Raw genomic sequence first — 22,756 nt, forward strand, 5'->3', positions numbered from 1 at the left:
CATATGATCACCGTTGTGGTCCAAGCGCACAGAGCAAACTTACTCAACTTACTTCGACTGTTTTGAAATCATTCAGTTTTGAACGGAGCGCGAGCGAGTAGCAACCAACCTAAGAAATACGCGGAAAAAGACAAATCGTCACTTTGCTTGTCTCTCTGTGCGCGTGTGTGTGTGTGAGTGTATTCATTTAGGTGTGTTTGTGTGCACATCTGTATAGCGCAATAGATACATATCAGATTCATTGCAAGTGATTCGTTGTTTGTGAAAAATAAGTATTTAAAAGAAATATTCCCGAATATTTTCGGGGAAAAAAGTGCGAAATTATTCAAATTCCCTTCTGAAAGTATTGTGGGAGCAGCAGAATTCGAATTGAAATCGATATTGAAGTGAATACGCCTCCCAGTGTGAATCATAAGGAAAACTACATGTTTGAAAAAATTATGTATTCGCGAATTCGGTACCAAATTTGAGGAAGAAAAGGGCCGCAAGTACCCACCAACAGATTTGTCTTCGCTGGAGTTACGTGCTGAGCTGAAATGGTAAATGAAAAACGTTGCAGTTTCATTAACTGATGAACCGATTAAAAAGAAAAGAAAAGAAAATTGCACCGTCACGGGAAAAGCCAAAGTGGACGAGTGTGTTTGTGTGCGACATTGTGTTTGAGCAGTTCTTGTTGTTTTTCTTGTTGACGTCTTCTGCGACATTCCTCAGTGTTAGCAGCAGAAAAGTTGCCCGACTAGTTTGGTATTTTTTGCCAGCATTTTTGTTGTTTTGTTTTTCGAAGGAGATCCAATCAACCACACGCACACACACACTCATTCACTCACCGCACCGCACCGCACCGCACCGCACAGCACCGCAACACCACATACGAGTTTTGTTAGCATGCCTCTGTCCAACTATTTGGCTTCTCCTGGTTAAATGATCATTGGGGTCGCCGAGATGATGAAGACGGGATCCGGTTTTAGCTCAATGCTGATACAAGTAGTGTGTTGTGTTTGGGCCATGCTGCCGATCGCGCTGTCGTCTACGCCACTCGGCGGAGAAACAAAAACAAAGCCATTCAAGTCGTTTTCTTGGCTTTTGCGGTCAGTTTGCCCAATTTGTGCATCCACCTGTAATTAGCAGTGACCCGTTTGGGCTGGTCGCAGTGCAGAGACAATTAACCAACAAAGAAACACACGGTTTGTTTGCGGTAGCGAAAAGTCAATACCTCCGACCAGCCGAAAGACGAACGACATTCTGTGGAACACGTTTGTTGCCTAAGTCTTTCGTTTTGAATACTTTGCATGCCATTCGGTGCGATTTCGCCCAGCAATGCGTGGAAGTACACGTGAGTGTGTGTCTGCGTTTTTTTTTTTTTTTTGTCGCTCTCCAATTCGAAGAAATAACAACCTAATCACATTATAAGAGCGCTGCTAATGTTTAGTTAATGGTCGGTAAAGCATGCCAGGAAATTTCTGTAAAAAAAATCAAGTGTCAAAAATGTGAGTCAACTGTTCCGATTCATACTTCCGATTTATTTTATAGTCCACCTACCGCTGATCTTAAAGAAAATTAACAGCATGTTCTCAGAATCAAAATAGAATTACATCATTTGTTAAACAAACACTCACGATTCAGTAGAAATACTTTTGATTTCCGACGAGCGTAAAATTTTCTGTTCAAAGTGAAACTCAAACTTTAACCAAGTTAAAAAGACAAACACAAACTGTGTATACCCTCCTCTATTGGATAATGAAACCTTTTAAAAGTAAAAGTATTGGGACTCAAAGTGGCAGCCCTTTATCTCGATTTTTTCGAAATATATCGTGTTTACTGCAGTATCGAGCTAAAATTCTACGCTGACCAAAAATATATTTAACGATCGACATATCCAAGTATATTAATTATAACTATTTGAATCGGTGTGAAATTTCATAGCTTAATTTTTAGATGTGGAGGTGCTTAACTTACGAAATCGAAGATGTGCTGTGTGTTTTTTTTTTTTTTTTTTTTTTTTTTTTTGAATAATTCCGCACCTAATTAATTATACAGGCACCAAATACAAAATATAGTTTAGAAAAGTTATTTTTTTGTGTTCAGTGAAAAATAGGTCGTTTGAGCCTTTGCATTATTGGGCAACAACTTATTTGAGAGTTCACTTATTTGAGATTTCACTATCCCACAATGGCCATTTCAAAAGCGTACGTAGGTGTTCCACATTGGCAATTGCGCGTTAAATTACCTAGACATCGACTGCGTTTTATGTGAATAACAAACGTACCGAACAGGAAGACCAAGCGAACTCTGAACTCAGTTGAGCAATGAGCTGTAAACTGGCGAATTGAATGACCGATCTTCTGCCGTGAACGGTGAACGTGAGAACTAAGGAATTAGAGGAGAATGCCAATTCAGAGAAATGATTTGAACATTATCCGCATTGCTATTCTGCCTTTGCATTATTGGGCAACAACTTATTTGAGAGTTCACTTATTTGAGATTTCACTATCCCACAATGGCCATTTCAAAAGCGTACGTAGGTGTTCCACATTGGCAATTGCGCGTTAAATTACCTAGACATCGACTGCGTTTTATGTGAATAACAAACGTACCGAACAGGAAGACCAAGCGAACTCTGAACTCAGTTGAGCAATGAGCTGTAAACTGGCGAATTGAATGACCGATCTTCTGCCGTGAACGGTGAACGTGAGAACTAAGGAATTAGAGGAGAATGCCAATTCAGAGAAATGATTTGAACATTATCCGCATTGCTATTCTGCAGGGCGCATTATTTTATCCAAAGGACCGACAACTCCAAGATGAAACATTGCACTTAACGTTGTAGAAAAAGGTATGGAAATGACCAACAAATCGCAAATGCACCAGTACTGCTCCACATGATCGGGGACGAGGAGAAGCAAACCCTAAGCCGAAATATATATAAACTCGAATGCATTGAGGAACCAAGACACATATGGATGTATGCATGTATGTTTGAATGAATGCACATAAAGCGAAACCGAAATTAACTTCTAGGTCGATTGTATCATTTCGCACTGTCATCATCTTCACATGTCATTGCTACGCACATACATATCGTACACACAACTCGATATTTGTAGATCAGTCTGGTCTCGCTTACGCCGTTTGCCTCTCGTTTCTAGTTTCACCATTGCTGTACAAGTGTTTCATTGAAGTTGTCACCGGACAAATGACGGCGCCACCTAAACCTGTGCCTCTAATACTCCCCAATGATATTATGTTCAATGGCTGAGTTCACGCAGACCACAAATCAATGCGATGATAAAGCAGAAATATGAGAAAGCTCTGACAGCTAGGAGCGCGAACTGTATTCGCATAAATATCAAGTGTGCTCGTAGTTCCACAGCTTTTGCAGCGGACCTTTTTTGTTTTTGAAAGTGCCGCCTTTTTGATTTGCTTCGGCGATAGCGATTCTGGGAACAAAGATTCGCCGGACGGTAGGCATTTGAGATGATTTGAATTTGAAATGCTCAATAGTGTTATCTGAGCAAATCTAAACCAACATCCGGCAAACGAAATGTCTTTAAACCGTTTGTCTGCGATAAACTGTCAGCAGGGCTTGAACTTGAACAAGTGGCGCCCAAAGTTGTTGATTGTTGTTGGTTGGTGGATAAATAGATGTTGGCCACAACTAAAAAGTCCAAGCCATCTAAAGTCATCAGAAATTCATCTGACCCCAGACAGTGAAGAAAAGAAGTGACGTCACAAAATCCCAATATAAACCACATTAAAGTACAAATTGTTCGCATTAGCACATCTTCCTTTATCCAACAAGGAGCATATGTCTGTTTGATAGGAAATCAACATTTGTTTTATGTTTCTTGGAAGGCTTTCGATCATCGAGTTCTCCGCGAGGAACGATTAGAATTATCGCTAAAATAAAAGCACAAAGGTGTAGACTTATTTCGAAACATTTTCGAAGGCAATATCAGCCCATCTTATTTCTTGTTATATGCATCAAAACCAATATTTTGGGAATTAAATAGTAATAACTCAAAAGGGAAAGAGTGGTTGAACATACCCTACTCTTACCCTATATGGTTTTGGAAGAAAATCGCTGATTTATTTCGCATGTATAAGGGTTATAATTATTCATTATGTTAAAAAGTGCAGAAGGTACCAGGGGGAGTGGGCTCATAAATTTCACATTCAGATCAGATCTTTTGTTGGTAAAAATATTGTAATATGCAAGGTTTGAAGGAAATCGTTGACATATTTCGCATGTTATGAGAGTTACCAGAAAGAGAAGACCGATATATTATATATCCATAGTAGATTTTGTGTAGTATTAGGTTGTGTGAAGTTGTCTCATGTTTGTTAATTCAAAATAATGATCCGTTGTGGGGGAGGTATCAGTTCCTTATACCCGATCTTGTGTCTGTAGAAATTTTCGGATGTGCGAAATTTGATGACTCTTATTTCACATTTTACAGTAGTTATTATTATTCAAAATGTTTACCCGTTGTGGGAGAGGTATTGGAAGGAATGGGCCAATATATCCCATCTTATTCAAAATGTTGACCTTTGTGAAGAAAGTACCTGAAGATGTGAACCGGTGTATTCTATCTTATCTTGTAATGGTTAAAATAAAATATTGGCAGGTGTGAAATTTAAAGAGAATCTGATGTATATTTTGCATTTTGTGAACGTTTTAGAGATTCCAAATGTTGACCCTTTGTGGGGTTATCCCATCTTCACATCAGATCTTGTTTTGGTAGAAATTTAGGGATGTGCGATTAGCTATTCCAAATGTTGACCCTTTGTGCGGAAGGTATTCAAAGGAATGGTCCGACATATCCCATTTTCACATCAGATTTTGTAATGGTAAAAATATTGGTATGTGTGAGATTTGAAGAGAATCTGGAGTACATTTCGCATTTTATGGGCGTATTAGATATTCCAAATGGGAACCTTTGTGGGGCAGGTACTAGAAGGAGTAGTCCGATCTGGTCCATTCTCGCACCCGATCTTGCGGTAATGCAAATATCACGATTTGCAAATTTTTAATAAAATCAGACTATCTGTTCTCTTCTCCTATGCGGTAAATTATTTTTCTATGAAAATATTGACCTTTTGTGGGGGAGGTACCAGAAGGATATTGCCCATCTAGACCAAATCGGATACTCGCTTCGAGAGTTATCGTGCGCACCAGCCAGCCAGACAGACAGACGTACACCGCTAAATCGACTCCAAATATCCTGAATCGAATTTGGTCCAAAGAGACCTAGTGTTTAAACTCGTTATTTCGACTAGGCACGTTTTGGCGGTATCAATTGCCATGTGGCTGAGGGTATAAAAAGAGTGTGGCAACATCTGCCGCCATTATGGTCGGTGTCAATACACAGTGTCAATTCTTTCTATTAAAATCACGGCTTCTTTAGAACGAGTTAATTTATAAGCTTCAGTTTCACACACATATTTATCCTTTGACAATTGCACGGTCGAGTTCGAAGATTGACAATCGGGGTCCACATACTTCAAGATATTTTCATTTTCCTATTGAGTTCACTGTCATCGCTCAATTCCTTAATCTGCTTTTAAAGTTTGTTCTCGTGGGGCAGGGTGTCCGAAATTCATTCCTAGCTTAATGCTATTCTATCTTGTATATATTTTTAAAGTCCACATGAAAAATAGATCCCAGTGTCTTGAACAGGTTAAAGTCGCAATACTTTTTTTTTTTTTTTGAAGAACTCCTATTTTTTTTCTCAGGGTAACCAATCCGTTACGTTTCGACACTTTATTAACAATGCTAGGGCACACTTTAGGTCCATCCCGATGGATTATTGTTGGAGGTTTCCACCATACACGAAGTTTTTGCCTTTTCACACGCATATGACCCGAATGCACACGACCGTCAGGCGAACAGAATAAATATTTGATTCTTACGTTCAATCACTTGAATGATTTAAAATAAAAAAATTCTCTCATATGCTCCCACAAACATGCTTTCTTTTTCCCCTAGACACACACACGGACATGCATTTTTGTTTGACCCTGTCATAGACCGCCAGAAAGCTGTAAATGGCGTAAAGGTCATATTTTTACATCAACCCATGAAACCTAGTACAGCCTATCTCCAGTGTGAACTAAGAATAGTTTTCCTCTTTTCTTTCTTTTCAGATAAAACAGACAAACGAAACGGAGGACACCAACCTACGGAAACTGAATTAAGATGCATTCACGGCATAGCTCCACTGTAGAAAAATGACAAATTATGAGAATCTATTAAATCTGCCATTAAATTTCAATGGCAACGAATTAAATGCCGATTTAGCCAACCACAGTGCCACACATGATGCTGTAAAAATGTCCCAAAGAGATTTCTCAGAGGTAAGTAGAAATGGATATGAAATTATGGGCACCGACTGACAGGCCATTGCAGACCGAAAGTCTTTCCTGGTGCGGGCAAGGGAAAAAATGGGAAGCGTCTCGAGAAAAATGATATCTAAGGGATAGGGCATTAATTTGTTTTGGAAAAGATGCTCCTTTCCTTGGCTTACCAATGATGGACCCAAAGAAATTCACAACAAATTTCCTAAAACTGTAGCAGTCCCTTCTGTCTTCGTATTTTTTTATGTTTTTTCGCTTCTTTCCCCCGGTATTACTTGACCTTGAACAGAGCAGACCTTCATTATTGGGATTAGAAGCTAAACAAGTTTAGAATTGGACTAAATTCGATACCACAATACGGATACGAGGGTTTTGCGGGTCGAGAGGTTCCTTTCCATCTCTACTGCGATTTGGGTGAGAAAATAAAGCGGGGTGTATGTACATGTGTGTTTGTGCCCAAACTTATTTATTTGAAGCATCGAAGTCAGATCTCTGCCTTTCTAGCGCGTCTGTGTCGTATAAAATGTCCAAGCGTTGACAACTTCTTGAGTCACAACTTCCAATCCCATTTCAACATTTTTATTTGCATTTTTTTATCTCAAAACAAAAGCTATTTGAATCGAACGCATGAATTTCTTTCTGATAACGTTCCATTGATTTGATAACTGAATTTATGAAGCCAATCAAAATAAAATTAACGACCGTTTCGACCATTAAAGTGATTGTTTCAATTTTAATTATCGGCATTTCAAACATTGTTTATATCAGAGCAAACAAAAGAAGGGTTTTATTTCAAAAAAAAAAAGAATTGAAAATTGAAATAGGATCGATCGAAAATTGCTGTAAATCGGTAGTTTTTATATTTCCAGTGGGAAGGAAATATTCTTGGAATGTACTCTTCATACAGGTCCAAGTTGTGTTATAGATCCCATAAAGTCTTATCTCCCGACATTCAGTATTTCGACGATTTTAGCCAAGTTTCCTGGGGAATTTGGAACACAAATTCTCCTGCAATAGAAGTTGGTTACAGATCCATGTTTTATTCAGCTATTGATGCTTACGTCACTCTTTTCGTCGGAATTGTTAAAATTTCTATATTCCAATAGCCCCAATATTGCGTTAACTCCCAATATTCCGTATTTTGATCATTTTAGCCAACTTTAGAAAATTGGTATCGCAAGGTTCGAAAAATCGAACTAACATATAACGGACCTTCGCCCTTATAGATATATATTCAAAAGTGTAGCTTTTTAAACGTTGTAGGGTCCTATATAGTCCGACAGAACTCAATGGGTTTTTAGTAACGCATCTGAAGCTGTCGCCTTTTTCCAACAATTTCTTCATTTCCGACTGTTTCTTAAGATCATGACAAACATCGGGCAGAATTTATTTTTAATAAATTATAAATATTAAATTATTATCAATGTTTAACACAACCAAACGACTGATACTTGGAAATACGTGTGTCATGCCTAAGCCAGGATAGGATTTTAAAAAAATCAATACCCTGAAAATTCGCCCTTGACTTGGCATACTCCAAGCCAACAATCAAATCATTCATTCCTCACGATCATTTAAATGGCCGTTGGACGCAATGCAATTGAGAATAACGCTGGAACGCTCCTAAACTGTCATTTGAAAGCATCGAGCAAAGAAGACAAGGGCCAAAATTCTTACCTAAGGACAATACATTCGGCATTCAATGCATAATCAGTTCTGTCCATGCGATGTCATCATGAGAATGTGCCAAATTCTCAGGAATTGAATTCATTCCGCCAAAATCACCCAGACGTTGTGTTGGAAAACCCTGTGCGTCCACTGCCGACAGACAGAAGTCACCGCCATGAGGATGAAGTTAGTAAAAGTGAACGAGTTTACTTTGAAATCTTTGCGATCAACTCACGTCTCGCGAGTCCATTTGGATGGGACAGCACCACATAGAGGATGTTGAGGAAACCAAACAAAACAGAGAAGATAAAAATAAAAAAACACAACAGAATGAAAGTCGAAGGTTTGAAGAGACATAGACAGATGTGAAGCCAGGAAGGAGTTGGCTATTTGGTCAACGCTATCGGAATGTGCCGTAAAGAGTAGCAGTTTGTCGGTCTGGCCGCATCGAAGTAAATGGCTTCGTTCCACTGCAATAGCTGCGGTAGCTGTGACAAAAGACAAAAAGGGCAACTATCGACCAAAAGAAAGAACAACAACAACAACAAGCCAAGCCCGTGTCACGTTTGTCAAATCACAGTTTTGGGGAAACTCAACGATCACGAAGACGAAATCAAGCTCTTTTCGGAAATGCATTCTTTTTAGGTTTTCCTTTTTGCCATGGCAACGAGACAGGGACGTACGCAGAAATGCATTTCTAGACCAGATCGAGTGCGTGGCCCAATGTAAAAATAACCAAAAAGTTAGAATAGCGCCCCCTCCTCCTGCGTACGTCCCTGGCATGCGGTAAAGAGAATCACGAGGGTATAACAAGGTATCTTAGCTTAATTAACGACAACAAGACAAGTAAAAAAAATGTCACAATCTAGTGGCCTGGATGAGGAATAACAAGTAACTCGGAGATTGATGTAGGTAATCGTGCATCCGATTGTATTCAGGTGGTTTAACTTTAAATCCTCTGGACATCCGGAGGCTCAAAAGCTCGATTGGAAACTGAACGGCGCAACAAATGGGCCCTACCCCACTCGAACATCATTTGATCCTCACCTGCAATTACCATAAGGAAGCCAGAACGTTGCAACTTTCCCTTATTAACCGAGAACGAAACAAGAATGCTGTGCGTCAAAGCAACTAACGTAGTCTTCTTGCTCTGCATCTGGAATCCAGAGCGTAATGACCCCATAATTAGAAACCATAAAGTGGTTGGAATTCAAGCCGCGTCTCTCCATTAGCAATTATCGCCACAGAAACCTAGCGGTGGTCGTGGTCAGCCCAACTGAGAAAAATACGAAATGCGAAAACCATCTGTGAGACCATGCGAAAACAAAAGAAACAACAAAGGAATTCCCATGCACGAAGGCAGCAGCAGCCGCATCTACACTTGACTGGGTAGACGGGAGAGAATAAAGAACACTATGCGCCAAGGCTTGCCATCTGGAATGCGATCAGTGGTGATCGGCATGTGTTGATTGGAATTCCTTCAAAGTGCTGGCCGTGTTTTGCGAAACGTGTTTGCGCATTCGCCTGCCTGCCTGCCTGATTGAATGATTTCCATGGCCGATCGACCTGTAGCACAGAAACAAGTCGCCGCAGAAAAGGCCTTGGCGAAAAATGGAATATTTGAAGTGGCATCCATTCAAGCGAGAGTCTCCTTTAGTGGACAGAATAAAACACAGCTCCACCAAAAACAATAGCAAGATGCGAACCGGGACTCCTTTCATTTTGTGCCGCTGTCATGTCACATGAATCGTTGCCTGTAAATGTCTTCCCAGGCAAACACGAAACGGCGATCCGCTGTTGTGTGATTGTGTGTTCGATTGCCACTGTACATGTTGGGCTGATCTTTTGATGGTCCCTTCTAAGGATAGAACATGTGTGCATTTTTCTGTAGAAATATTTAGCTAAAGACATGAGTCCTACAATTCAAAGGGCCAAATTTTCCTGTCTTGCTATTTTTTTCTTTGACTCCTTTCCTTCCCTCACTTCGTTTTCTTGTGGGTTTCAATTTTATTTTGCCTAAACGAATCTGCTGTTCGGAACATAAAACAGCCGAATTCAAGCGCCGCGCCTCGTTGGCGTTTGTTATGCTTTGTCTGGATCTTAATCGGTATGTAGCTTGTAATTGTTCTTGTTGTTCGTTGTTCGTTGTAGGGATCGAGTTGAACCGCAGATACGAAAACATGTCTACGTACTTTGATGTCATTTCTGAAATTGGCGCCCAACCACAAACAAAAGACGCTTTCCTTTTAAAATCCAATGAGAATTCATAGAATATTTCCTAGAACCGAAGAGAGTGTGGGGTAAGTCCAAACAAAGAAAGAAAACATAAAAAATGCAACCATGCCTGAATTACTGATGTCCATGTCATCGGGTCGAGTTACGAAAACTGCAATTGGTACGAACGCCCACATGCTGTTTCAACTCTTATTGCAATATTCTGAGACGCCAATTTCAGGCGAAGATGTTCTTTCGAAAACTTTTTTACTCTCTCCAAGGTTAAGATTCTCTTTGATTTTATATGGCGCTTCCACTGCACTTGATTCTCTCTCTATTCGTTGTTTGATCCTTAACTGTGAAGAAACTGCTTAATTCTTCACACAAAATTCAAATCACTCTCAGAACAACGAAAAAAATGTCCCATCCGGAACAAATGAGAGCATTTATCGAAAAAATAAATTATGACATTAAAAATGAAAACTAGAAAAATTTAATGAAATTTTAAAAATTTTTGGGAAGACTGAAAATTATGAATGAAAACTACAATGTTGAATGGCGTATGTACACTCAAACGAAAGTACATTTTGTTTTCTCTCTCATTCGAGGTACGCATTTGGTTCACGAGTTGAAACTTCTACAGAAAACTGCAAACAAAAGAGGCAATATTTTCAAAATGTTTGTATCGGCAGAAAAAATGTTTGACAAGTGTCTCTCATAAAAATAAAAAAATACAAAAATATGTTCACAATGTCAAAATTGTAGAATTAATGATATAATTATTCTTTGGAAGAAAAACAATAATTTCTTCTATTTAAGTTAGTGAGAATTTCATGTATTTTCGTATAAATTCCCATTAAAATCAACAAACAAAATTTTTGAAAAAGGGAATTATTTTACGCTGTTAGAAAATAAATACGTATTTTCGACAATAATTGTACAATAACACTGTATGGTCCTACTATCTTAGATTGTATTTTGTGGAATAACCCATTTCCATTCCATTCATTTTTGTGGATTTCCCCCCGATTTAAAAATTGTGTTAAAAAAAATTAAAATAGAACCGTGTTGGATTGTTTGTTCGGGATACCATAGTATTTTGTTGTTGCAAAATGGTCAGGCTCAATCCCTTTATTGTTGTTTTTATAAAAACAACGTTTGTTTATTGGTGCAGAACGATGGTAATGTTTACCAGGGGGTAAAAAATGTTTTTTTTTTTGTCATCGAAGTTATTTTTAATATAACTTCTGGGGAGAATATCCCAGACAAAAAAACAAGGGAACTGATGATGCTTGGTGGCTATTTCCGAAACCTAGGTATTTCCTGCCTTACCTCCTGGTAAACATTACCTTCGTTCTCCACTAATAAACAAACATTTTGGTGAACACATTTTACGGAAGTCTTATTAGACAATAAACACCTTGCAATAATGGATCTATTTGGATTATATATTTCTTTTAAACTTGCCATTTTCAATGGATATCTTACGAAAAATATGTAGGAAATATAAGGTTCGGCTCGCCGAGCTTAACTATTTTTCCTTTTCGATATTATGGTCGATCCAAAGTAATGCAGAAATATTTCGCAGAAAAAATAGAAACCTTAATCACCCACCGCCTTGTCTGCCTATCCCCTAATGTGATCGAAAGAAGTGTCTTCTTGTTAGAGCTTGTTGGCGAAAATACTGCTGCTACTGCTTGAAATATCATCTTCCAAGTATCCCATTTAAGCTTAAACCAACGAGGTGGTGGTAAATTTTACCCTTCTCTCTTCTATTGCGATGAATGAAGGTACCTGTTTTGTTTATTGAAAAAGGAAAATCTTGTTTTTTTAATTATCGTAATTTAAAACACACAAGTTTTCACTTACAAATAATTATCAAAACAATATTTTTAAATCAGTGGTAGGCGGAGAAATTCAAAATTATTTTATGATTTTTTGTGTTTTGAAATAAAACAAGTAAAAACATTAAGTTCGGCCGGGCCGAACTTTTAATACCCTCCACCTTAGGGTAATGGAAGCACTAGAACCAATTATGACCCACAAATACCAATTTTTAGGCATATTCGTGGGTGAATGTGGCAAAAATAATCAAAATACCGAATATCGGGATGTACCGGTATATGGGGACTATACCAAAACGTGGACCGATATATCTCGTTTCCAATACCAACCATCCTAGACACAATATTCTGCTAATTTTTGACGCTCTACGTCAAATAATGTTGGCTGTATTTCAACAGACAGACAGACATCGTTAAATCGTCTTAGAATTTTATGCTGATTATGAATATATATACATTATGGGGTCTACGACGAATATTTACGGATGTTACAAACGGAATGACAAAGTTAATATACCCTCCTTTCCAAGGTGGAGGGTATAAAATATTGCAAGTGTCTTTTGTTTAAACAATCGAAGCTATATTTGCACAATTATTTCAATTATGATTTATTTTAAAATTAAAAAAAAAATGAAATAAATATCCTTCAAAAATATATAAGTCGACATGACTAAGAACGTACATATCATTTCATAGAAATCAAGGGATATGAAAATCTCCATCAATTTGGAGGGACAATAAATTTGCTGATCAACATGAAATGAATTTCTATTCCTAAAAAATAGAATTCAATAAAAAAAGATAAATCTTAATAGTTGTAAATTTTACAATTTCGGAAATATTTGCTTCAAATATGTAGTAAGATATAATTATGTTCTACAATATTTCTTACGGTGTATTCATAAAAATATCCGACAGCACCTCCCGCTCGAACGACTGCTCGAACAAAACTAAATATTCTTCCTAAAACAGTTTCAATCATTAAAACAATATTGGTTATTACAGCATAAATTGTCTCCAAAATTAAACTGGATGTACTGACGGAAACCGTTGAAATCTTCTCAGAGGTGCCGACTTGAAATTACAAAGCAACGTATTGAATAAATCGGTTATCCGGTCTAATTGAACACACATTTGGCTTTTTGTCTTAAATCAGTTTGACTAAGACCTTTAAAAGGTCGGCCAAGCAGACCACTTCTGACAACAATTTGACAATAAACTTAGTACTTTTCGCACTTTGCCGATTTGACTCTCTTAGAATTTGAAAGCAGAATATGTATTTTTTAAATCGGTAGATCTTATATAGGCTAAGAGTTTGGCCGAACAACTTACTCAAACACACCCATTGTGGCCTCCCTTTCTGTTGGTCTTCTATCTTTGGTCTTTGGTCGATTGTGGCTTAAAGAACCGGTTTGCAGTTAGTTTTCGGTGTGGCATAGTGTTAGCCGAGCAGTCGGATGACATTTACAATGTACACTCTTGGGTGGACACGTCAATCACCAATTATAGACAATTTTCGAACAAGCCCATCGGGATCGGTGTGTTTGGGGAAGAGTACATGTTTCTAATTATCTACCTCTCTCATTGGTCTTTACTTGCAGAATGAACCCGAGTGCAATGCAGAACTGACGGCTGCCAACCGAGCACTGTTCCTGGAAAAAGTACGACAATCGAATGCCGCCTGTCAGAGCGGCGACTTCGGAACTGCTGTTCAGCTCTACACAGATGCATTGCAGCTCGATCCGAGCAATTACATCTTGTACAGCAATCGTTCGGCAGCTCGCCTGAAACAAGGACAATTTGCATTGGCGCTGCAGGATGCCACCAAGGCAAGAGAGTTGTGTCCGCAATGGCCCAAAGCGTACTTTAGACAAGGGGTTGCCCTGCAATGCCTCGGCAGATACGCCGAGGCTCTTGCTTCCTTTGCCGCCGGCCTGGGACAAGATCCGCAGAATAAACAGTTGCTGGCCGGACTGGTGGAGGCTTCGATCAAGAGTCCCCTGAGGCATGCTCTGGAGCCAACATTCCAGCAACTGCGTTGCATGAACCTGGATCAGTCGCCCTTTGTGGTGATATCGGTAGTGGGCCAAGAGTTGTTGCAGGCTGGACAATACCATTCGGCTGTGACGGTGTTGGAGGCGGCGCTGCGCATTGGGTCGTGCTCGCTCAAGCTAAGGGGCTCAGTATTTAGTGCCCTCAGCTCAGCGCACTGGGTCCTCAATCAACTGGACAAGGCCATAGCTTATATGCAACAGGATCTGGCGGTGGCCAAGAGCTTGGGAGACACGGCCGGCGAGTGTCGGGCGCACGGCAACTTGGGCTCGGCCTACTTCAGTCAAGGTTCGTTCAAGGAGGCGCTAACGGCCCATCGCTATCAACTGGTGCTGGCAATGAAGTGCAAGGACACACAGGCCGCAGCCGCGGCCCTAACATCTTTGGGTCATGTGTACACGGCCACCGGAGACTATCCGAACGCTCTGGCGAGTCACAAGCAGTGTGTCCAGCTGGTCAAGCAGATCGGAGATCGTTTGCAGGAAGCCAGAGAGATAGGCAATGTCGGTGCTGTTTTCTTGGCCATGGGGGACTTTGACTCCGCCGTCGATTGTCACACTCAGCACTTGAGGCTGGCGCGCAAGTTGGGCAATCAAGTCGAAGAAGCCAAGGCGTACTCTAATTTGGGATCCAGTCACCATTACCGGCGCAACTTCGCCCAGGCGATGACTTATCACGAGCAGGTCTTGCGAATAGCCCAGCAGTTGGGCGATAGGAACATCGAGGCGCGGGCTTATGCTGGTCTGGGACACGCAGCTAGATGTGCCGGTGATGTTGTCCAGGCTAAGAAGTGGCACGAGAAGCAATTGGAAATTGCCCTGGCATCGCGCGACAAGATCGGAGAGGGAAGAGCCTGCTCCAACCTGGGTATTGTGTACCAATTGTTGGGCGAGCATGACGCAGCACTGAAGTTACACCAGGCCCATCTCACCATAGCGAGGCAGATGCACGATCGCGCTGGCATGGGCAGAGCGTATGGCAACATAGGGAATGCCTACTCATCGGCTGGTCTATACGAGGCAGCCATTAAGTACCACAAGCAGGAGTTGATAATAAGCAAAGAAGTGAACGACCGCAGTGCCGAAGCGTCCACCCATGGCAACTTGGCGGTGGCCTACCAAGCCTTGGGCGCCCACGATATGGCTCTGATCCACTATCGGGCTCACCTCAACATAGCCAGGGAACTGAAAGACACGCAGGGGGAAGCCTGCGCCCTGTTGAACCTTGGAAATTGTCTCAGTTCTCGGCAAGAGTTTGGCCAAGCCGTCCCCTACTACGAACAGTACTTGATGTTGTCTCAGGAATTGGGAGATGTGTCGGCCGAAGGCAAAGCCTGTCACTTCTTGGGCTACGTCCATTACTGCCTCGGCAATTATCGAGAGGCGGTCCGCTACTACGATCAAGACTTGGCCCTGGCCAAAGACTTGCAGGACAAAGTCAACATGGGCAGGGCCTATTGCAACTTGGGTCTGGCCCATTTGGCATTGGGCAACACTCAAGCGGCACTGGAGTGCCAGAAATACTTCCTGGCTGTAGCGCACATGACGAACCACCTGTCGGGCAAGTTTCGGGCTCTCGGCAACATCGGCGACATCCTTGTGCGGACAGGGGAAATGGAGGAGGGGGCAAAAATGTACCAACGCCAACTGGCCTTGGCCCGCCATGCGCGTGAACGGTCCATGGAAGCGGCAGCTTGTGGCGCCTTGGGCCTGGCCCATAGACTACTTAAGAAATACGACAAGGCCCTGGGGTACCACACACAGGAGATATCGCTGCGCCAACAGATGTCCGACCTGAAGGGGGAGTGCAAAGCACACGGACATTTGGCCGCGGTGCACATGGCCCTCTACAACTACACGCTCGCCGTAAAATGCTACCAAGATCAACTGGCACGAGCCCAAGAACTGCAGGACTCATCCATGGAGGCCCAAACCTTCGGTAACCTGGGTATAGCTAAACTGAACATGGGTCACTACGAGGATGCAATCGGCTACTTGGAGCAACAGTTGGGTACCTTGGAACGAGTAAATCAGCCAACAACGCAGCACGACAGAGCGAGGGCCCTCGGCCATCTGGGCGACTGCTACGACGCCTTGGGCGACTACGAGGAAGCCATCAAGTGTCATGAGCGCCACCTGCAATTGGCGACATCGCTACAGAGCCTAAGGGATCAGGAGAAGGCGTATCGGGGAATGGGCCACAGCCATCGAGCCCTGGGCAACCTGCAAGAAGCATTGGTGTGCCTGGAGAAGCGTTTGGTCGTGGCACATGAACTGGGCAGCCCAGCTGAGGTCAAGGCCGTGGCATATGGCGACCTCGGCAACATCCATTGTGCCTTGGGTAACTACGAACAGGCAAGGAACTGCCTCGAGCATCAGCAGGAAATCGCCCGTGAGCTGGGCGACAGGAAATTGGTTTCGGATGCGACCAGCGCATTGGGCAACGTCTATCAGCGGATGGGCGACAACGACGGTGCACTGAATCTACACAAAATGGACTTGGAAATGGGAGAGCACTTGGGCAATGCCTACATGCAGGCACGGGCATGTGGCAACTTGGGAGCAGTGTACGAGGCCATTCGTTCCTACGACGATGCTGTAAAGTTCTACGAGAAGCAACTGTCACTGGCCTCGGATCACCTGAGCAAAACCCATGCATGCGGATCACTGGGTAAGCCAAGAACACCTCATCGAATAACCGCCTCCTGACTTCAAAATATTCATTTCAGGGAGGGTGTACCATCAGATGGGAAAGCACTCGGAAGCTGTTACCTATTTGAAACAGGGTCTGGCCGTCGCTCAGTCCATCAATAAATCGGAAGAAGAGGCGAAAATAAGACACCAATTAGGCAAGTATTGGTCGCAACTTCCCTCGAGGACATCTGACTAATTGTGTGTGTGTTTTTTTCGTCTGTGTCCATAGGTCTTGCGTTAAGAGCTTCCGGTGACAATGAAGGCGCCAGACTTCAAATGGAGAGTGCTGCTCAACTTCTGGAATCGGTGCGCTACGACCAGCGTAGCCCGGAGGCGCGCAGCAATATTTACGAACTGCAGACGTCCTGCTACCACATCCTGCAGCAGATCTTTGTGGCCATGCAGCGCAACGAAGAGGCATTGGTGGCCGCCGAACGTTGCAAAGCGCGCTCCGGCCCCGATGCCAGCAACGTAGCCCGCAAGGCTATGATGACGTGCAGCGAGCACATTTACGACATCGTCAATCGCACCAAGAACAACGTCCTATATTTCAGCTTGGCCACCGATGAGCTGTATGCCTGGTTCTTGCAGCCGCAGAAGGGCATTGTGCGCTTCCATGCCGTCAAGATCAGTGAAGAATCGCTGAAGATTTCGTCGGAAAAGCTGGCCGAGCATGCCAAGGGAGCGGTGGAGAGGGAGAGTCTTCTGGAACGGTACATCAATATGGTACGGGACAACTTGGGAGTGAACTCCGACAGTGTTCTGCATGAGGGAGACGGAAGCGGATGGAGGGCCTCGACAGAGAATCTGCTAGACGATTTCAGCAGCGAACGTTCGGGATTCCTTCGCATGGTGAACCGGAATCACCTCATGAACTCCTCAAACTACTCTCTCAGCTCGTTGTTCAGCCTGGGTTCTGTGGGTGGCTCTGTGGCCAGCCTCCAGGGATCGACGCGCTCAATCGGAAGCCTTCAAGGCTCGTCACGGTCGCGTCGAACCCCAACGGTATGGCAAGGCCCGAGCTGCCTGCACACTCTTTTCAATATTCTTATGGCCCCGTTTGACGACTTGTTGCCCACCGGCGGTGCAGTGTCTAGACAGGGACGTAAGGAGCTTATTTTGGTCCTCGATAACGAACTCTATTTGGTTCCTTTTGCCATTCTGCGCAGTTCCAAAGAGGACGGCGAATATCTGTCGGAGAGGTGCTCCCTAATAACGGTGCCGTCTCTGCAATCGTTGCGTGTGAAGAGCAAAGCGTTGCGATCCCGAGAACTAGCTGAAAACCTAAATGCCGCGTTGGTAGTCGGTGGCCCGCGCATACCGGCAACCTTGGCCGAAACATGGGGTTGGTCCGAATCGCCTGCCTCGTTGCAGGAAGCAGCAATGGTGGCGGACATGCTGCAGGCCAAAACTCTAGCTGGCTGTAACGCCACCAAGGAAGCCGTCATCTCGGAATTGCCCACGGCGGAGTGCGTTCATTTTGCGGCCAATCTGAGCTGGAAGTTGGGTGCCGTAGTCTTGAGTCCTGGCGATGTCGTAGACTCGCAGTCGCAGAAAAGATTCTACCAGTCGTCCAACTCAGAGAATGCCACTGGGCCAGGCAATGAGCCTCCAGATCTTTCCGGTGGCAACATGGAGCTGCCGCAGTTGTCCGATTTCATTCTATCCGCAGCCGATGTCTTGAACATTAAGTTGAACGCAAAATTGGTCGTTTTAAGTTCCTATCATTCAATAGAGCCCATTAGTGGATCTGGCGTTGCGAATTTAGCTGGCAGTTGGTTGTGCGCCGGAGCTGGTGCTGTGCTGATATCGCTATGGCCGGTACCGGAAACGGCTGCCAAAATTTTACTGAGAGCTTTTTACTCGGCTTTATTACAGGGAGCCAGAGCCGCAAGGTATCGCATCCTCGTCGTTTCCAATCGGCCCGTTTATTCTAACGTGTCTTTCTTCTTTGTTTTTTAGAGCCCTCGCCGAAGCTATGCAAACTGTTCAGCATACGAAGCACTTTGCTCATCCCGCCAACTGGGCTGGATTTCTGTTGGTGGGCGGAAATGTACGTCTCTCGAACAAGGTGGCCCTAATGGGCCATGCCCTGTGTGAGCTGATGCGCACGCCGGACAAGTGCCGCGATGCCTTGCGTGTGTGCCTTCATCTGGTGGAGAAGAGTCTTCAGCGCATTCATCGAGGGCAAAAGAACGCAATGTACACCACGCAAAAGAGCATTGAAAACAAAGCCGGACACGTAGCCGGATGGAAGGATCTCCTAATGGCAGTGGGATTCCGCTTTGAGCCCGCCGCCAACGGCATACCATCCAGTGTCTTCTTCCCTCAGTCCGACCCCGAGGATCGCTTGTCACAGTGCTCCGCAAGTCTTCAAGCCCTTTTGGCGCTAACTCCTTTGACGTTACAGGCCCTGGCCAAGCTAGTCAGTAGCTCCGACATGGCCGACGACATTATAGCCGTAATCCGAAATGTTTTGGCCCAGTATCCGCCCAAGGGTAGTCCCGATTCGGAAACTACGATCGAAATTCCTCTGTCGGTAAGACTTTGGCGCGTTGCAGGATGTCACGAATTGTTGGCTTCTATGGGCTTCGATCTGACGGAAGTCGGCCAAGACCAAGTAACGCTGCGGACCGGAAAACAGGCTAACCGCCGAATCTGCCAATTTGTGTTGCAAGCTCTTCTAGCTCTTTTCGGTAAGTAAGCGTGGCATTGCATTCCAAGCGTTTACTTTCAATGTTTCTTTTCAGACACCCAGGAAGCCCCTAAGAGCCTGGGCCTCGACTCGTCCAGTAGCTGTGAGTCTCTAATCGACGACGAAGCCATCACCGACACGGTGGCCTCAGGTACCACGACAAATCACCCCCAGCTATTGGTTGCAGAGCCCAGCAAGCAATCCCAAAATGTGAGCGTGACACTACCCCCACTGCCTATTAACAGGTCGCGCCTAATAAGTACAGGTGGTGGCGCATTCATATCCTATGTACGCCGACGAGGGGAGCCCGATGGTGGCAGAACGGACAATGAGTCGATACCGACTGCAGCCGCGGCCGTGGCCTGTAGTTCCTCAGCTATGTACCCAGCACTGGATTCCAGTTTAAACAACACAACCGACAGTGAACTGTCCGATGGATACATATCGCAAACCAACATCGGCAAGACGAACGCCTGCCGTCTGGGGTCGTCAACATTGAGAGGCCCCGTTCGCGTCTCCAGGCCCGGTGGGGGAGGAGAGAGCGATGCTGCGTTCACACCTAGCCCTCCAGTCACCACGCAGAACCCCGTCGATCCAAACGTGTCTATGGCCCTGGCCCACCAAACCAGAATACGTAATCTATATTCTGGAACGGGAATGGGCTACTTAGGTGATTCGGTCATACCGGAGATGACGTCCAATGCAAACGCAACAAGCCGAAGGCCGGATAGTTCTAGTTCAGCCAGTTCCACCACCGATTGGGAGGGATCCGGTCACGCCACCGTTTTAAGGAGGGGCAACCACATGCCGCCTCTACCACCGCCTCGTCAAAACATGCCATTGGTTGACAGTTTGAGGCCCCTGGCACCAATGGTCCCTGTATATAATAATTTAAATGCCAATTTGCCAGCCTCCAACACCGTGAGCAACGCAGCCGACTCCAATAGTAGTGAGTCCGAATTCGAAAGGAGCCTAAAAGGTGGTCAAATTCCAATGTCTCAATTCCGACTCAAACCAAAAATCAAACTTGGAAGTGCCCAGAGTTCAGTGGCGTCGAGAGTCAGCAAGGAGCATGCCCTGTTTATGGATCGGCTAAATGTGAGGGCCGAACCGAACTCGCAAGTAGCGCCAGTCAGCCAGCCAACGACAACGACTGCGATGGCATCCGGAAATAACACGGCCGGCAGTAGGAAGCCCATCAACCTACCGGAGGACGATGACAGCGCCCTTGTGTTCAATGCTTCCAATCTGTATTTCTCGCAATCCGATAACGACCTGCTGCAGGAGGCGAAGAAGGACCTGAAGCCCAGCGCCCACAGTGGACCTGCATCAAGCAGCGCAACGCCTCAAGGTGCCATTGCAAAAGATGCCAACAGCAAGCCTAGCCAAAAGACAATTCAGGACTCCATAATGCGTCACATGAACCGAGAAATGACGCCAACCATATCCGAGGTCTATCACGAGCGCAACTTGGGGCTGGGCTTGGCCCCACCCCTCTCTCAGTTGTTGCTCAGCAAGAACTACGAAGAGACTGAAACCTGCAAGTCCACACCAGCCAACACCATGGCTCTGAAGAGCCTGTCAGATGCAGTCAATGACATCGAGCTGAGTGGCGCATCATCGACCTCCTCCGTTAGCACGACCAACACCAAGACTCTCAACACCCAAAGTTCCATGGTAGCCACCGCCTCGCATAGAGAACAATGCCCGACATGTGGCGAACCGGCCGATATTATTTGTCGTTGCAATGCCGCTACGGTCCAAAAGAAAGCCTCTCACAAGCCCTGGCTCAGCAACGTGCCCTCCAGCATAGTGAAGGCCAGCGACTTAACAACCGCCGACATCCTGGAGAGACAGAACAAAATCCGCACCAGTGTCAACAAGGAAACTGCCAATCCCCCGCCAGTCGCGACAAGCTCCCTGTCGAGCTTGAAACGCGTGCCCAGTCCGTTCACTGAATTCTGTCGCCGGGACGAGGGCGACGGTCGCTCTGTTGCCGATTCGCAGTGCAGCAGTAACTATAAAAATATAACGATAGTAAAAGCCGAGGCCAATCAGGCCAGCATCGTGACCAATCGGAAAGCGTAAAGCAGCACCCCACAAGGAGCTGTGCGCATTATTCCATCGTTGAGTGGACCCGGCCCGGCCAATGTACAGACCACCAACCGACCCAGAACTGATTATATTTAGTTGTGCTAATAGTAGTAGTAGTTGTAGTTGTAGCCCCATAAGTTGTTAGCTAGAACCTACGTTTGTTTACTAAATAAAACCCATCGTTTATCGCGTGATTGTTTTTATTTTTGTGGAACAACAAACACTACTGGCCGAAAGTGGCTGGCTAGAACAATCGAGTTATCTTCGAACACCCCAAATACCCGACTCCCGCTGCAAGGTCATGCATTGATAAAAGTAGGCCAGTGATGCCTCCCCTTCCCCCAAATGGGGGTAGTTTCGATGAAAACCCCATACGGTGTAATTCGGACATTTGGGAAGATTGGTAAAATCGTATCTCTTCTTCTTTTGGAAGTCGGTATATAGTAACGAAAGAATCTCGACGCCCGCCACAGGTAAACAATGAAACACACACACACATATACATATATGAACATTCATTATCAAACGAAAAACAAAACAACTTTATCGCTGAACTATGACGGCGAGGGATCGGGGTTGGTGCAGGCTGGTTCTATCGCAAAGAGGTCAGTGCTGAAACACACACACACAAAATAAAGATCCTTATCGCTTTTACGATGCCCAATAATGCTAGAGTGGTCATAAACTCCGCACACACACGCTCAAAGTGTTTCCCTCTATCGATGATTGGTAATCGCCAAATCTGAACAATGCAAAATTCCAGGCAGGCAACATTGGGTTGTGCCCTGACTTCAAAATGATCAGATTCAAACACTGCATCGGACATTTTCACTCTAAGAATGAGAAAAGGGTTGGCCCTGTCCATGAGCATAGACAAGTAAAGGTATAGACTAGAAAGTTGTCTCATATGTTGTCTTCGAAAAAAGTGCTTCGTCGTTCCTGCTGCGAGAGAGCTTAAGTCTATTCACTCAATACTCCCCAAATACAAAATATTGAATATTTTTATGATTTATTTTGTTTATCGATTGAAAACAAGACATTGGCCTTGTTTAGATTTGCATTACCCAACTACGTCGTGAAATATAAAAACATGTAACTTAATTAGCAGAAAAATGAATAAATTGTTCTCGCAGTCGAGTGTA

The 22,756-nt window shown here is 44.1% G+C and overlaps 1 protein-coding gene across 3 annotated transcripts; it reads left to right on the plus strand.

The window, feature by feature from the left end:
* The first annotated feature begins 69 nt into the window (after window positions 1–69).
* LOC101894192 (tetratricopeptide repeat protein 28) lies at window positions 70–21,808 on the plus strand. 3 transcript variants are annotated; one of them, XM_011298135.3, is made up of 7 exons: window positions 70–539; window positions 6,145–6,354; window positions 13,682–16,802; window positions 16,861–16,980; window positions 17,055–18,720; window positions 18,788–19,521; window positions 19,576–21,808. In XM_011298135.3, exons 2-7 carry the CDS (start codon window positions 6,229–6,231, stop codon window positions 21,606–21,608), a joined length of 7,800 nt encoding a protein of 2,599 aa, XP_011296437.1. In that variant the 5' UTR covers window positions 70–539; window positions 6,145–6,228; the 3' UTR covers window positions 21,609–21,808. The 3 variants fall into 3 exon arrangements, with proteins under 3 accessions (XP_011296437.1, XP_058978256.1, XP_058978255.1); XM_059122273.1 differs by having other exon boundaries at window positions 88–191; XM_059122272.1 differs by lacking the exon at window positions 70–539 and adding an exon at window positions 2,580–2,970.
* Window positions 21,809–22,756: the final 948 nt, after the last annotated feature.

The sequence above is a fragment of the Musca domestica genome, unplaced genomic scaffold, assembly GCF_030504385.1.
Source record: "Musca domestica strain aabys unplaced genomic scaffold, Musca_domestica.polishedcontigs.V.1.1 20, whole genome shotgun sequence".
NCBI classification, from domain to species: Eukaryota; Metazoa; Arthropoda; class Insecta; order Diptera; family Muscidae; genus Musca; species Musca domestica.

What these genes read in the sequence shown, in the direction of transcription:
- LOC101894192 (XM_011298135.3), top strand. Translation starts at nt 6,229, where the DNA reads ATGACAAATTATGAGAATCTATTAAATCTGCCATTAAATTTCAATGGC. An exon ending in CAGGGAGCCAGAGCCGCAAG is followed by an intron (nt 18,721 to 18,787) that starts GTATCGCATCCT and finishes TTTGTTTTTTAG; the next exon opens with AGCCCTCGCCGAAGCTATGC. An exon ending in AGCTCTTCTAGCTCTTTTCG is followed by an intron (nt 19,522 to 19,575) that starts GTAAGTAAGCGT and finishes GTTTCTTTTCAG; the next exon opens with ACACCCAGGAAGCCCCTAAG.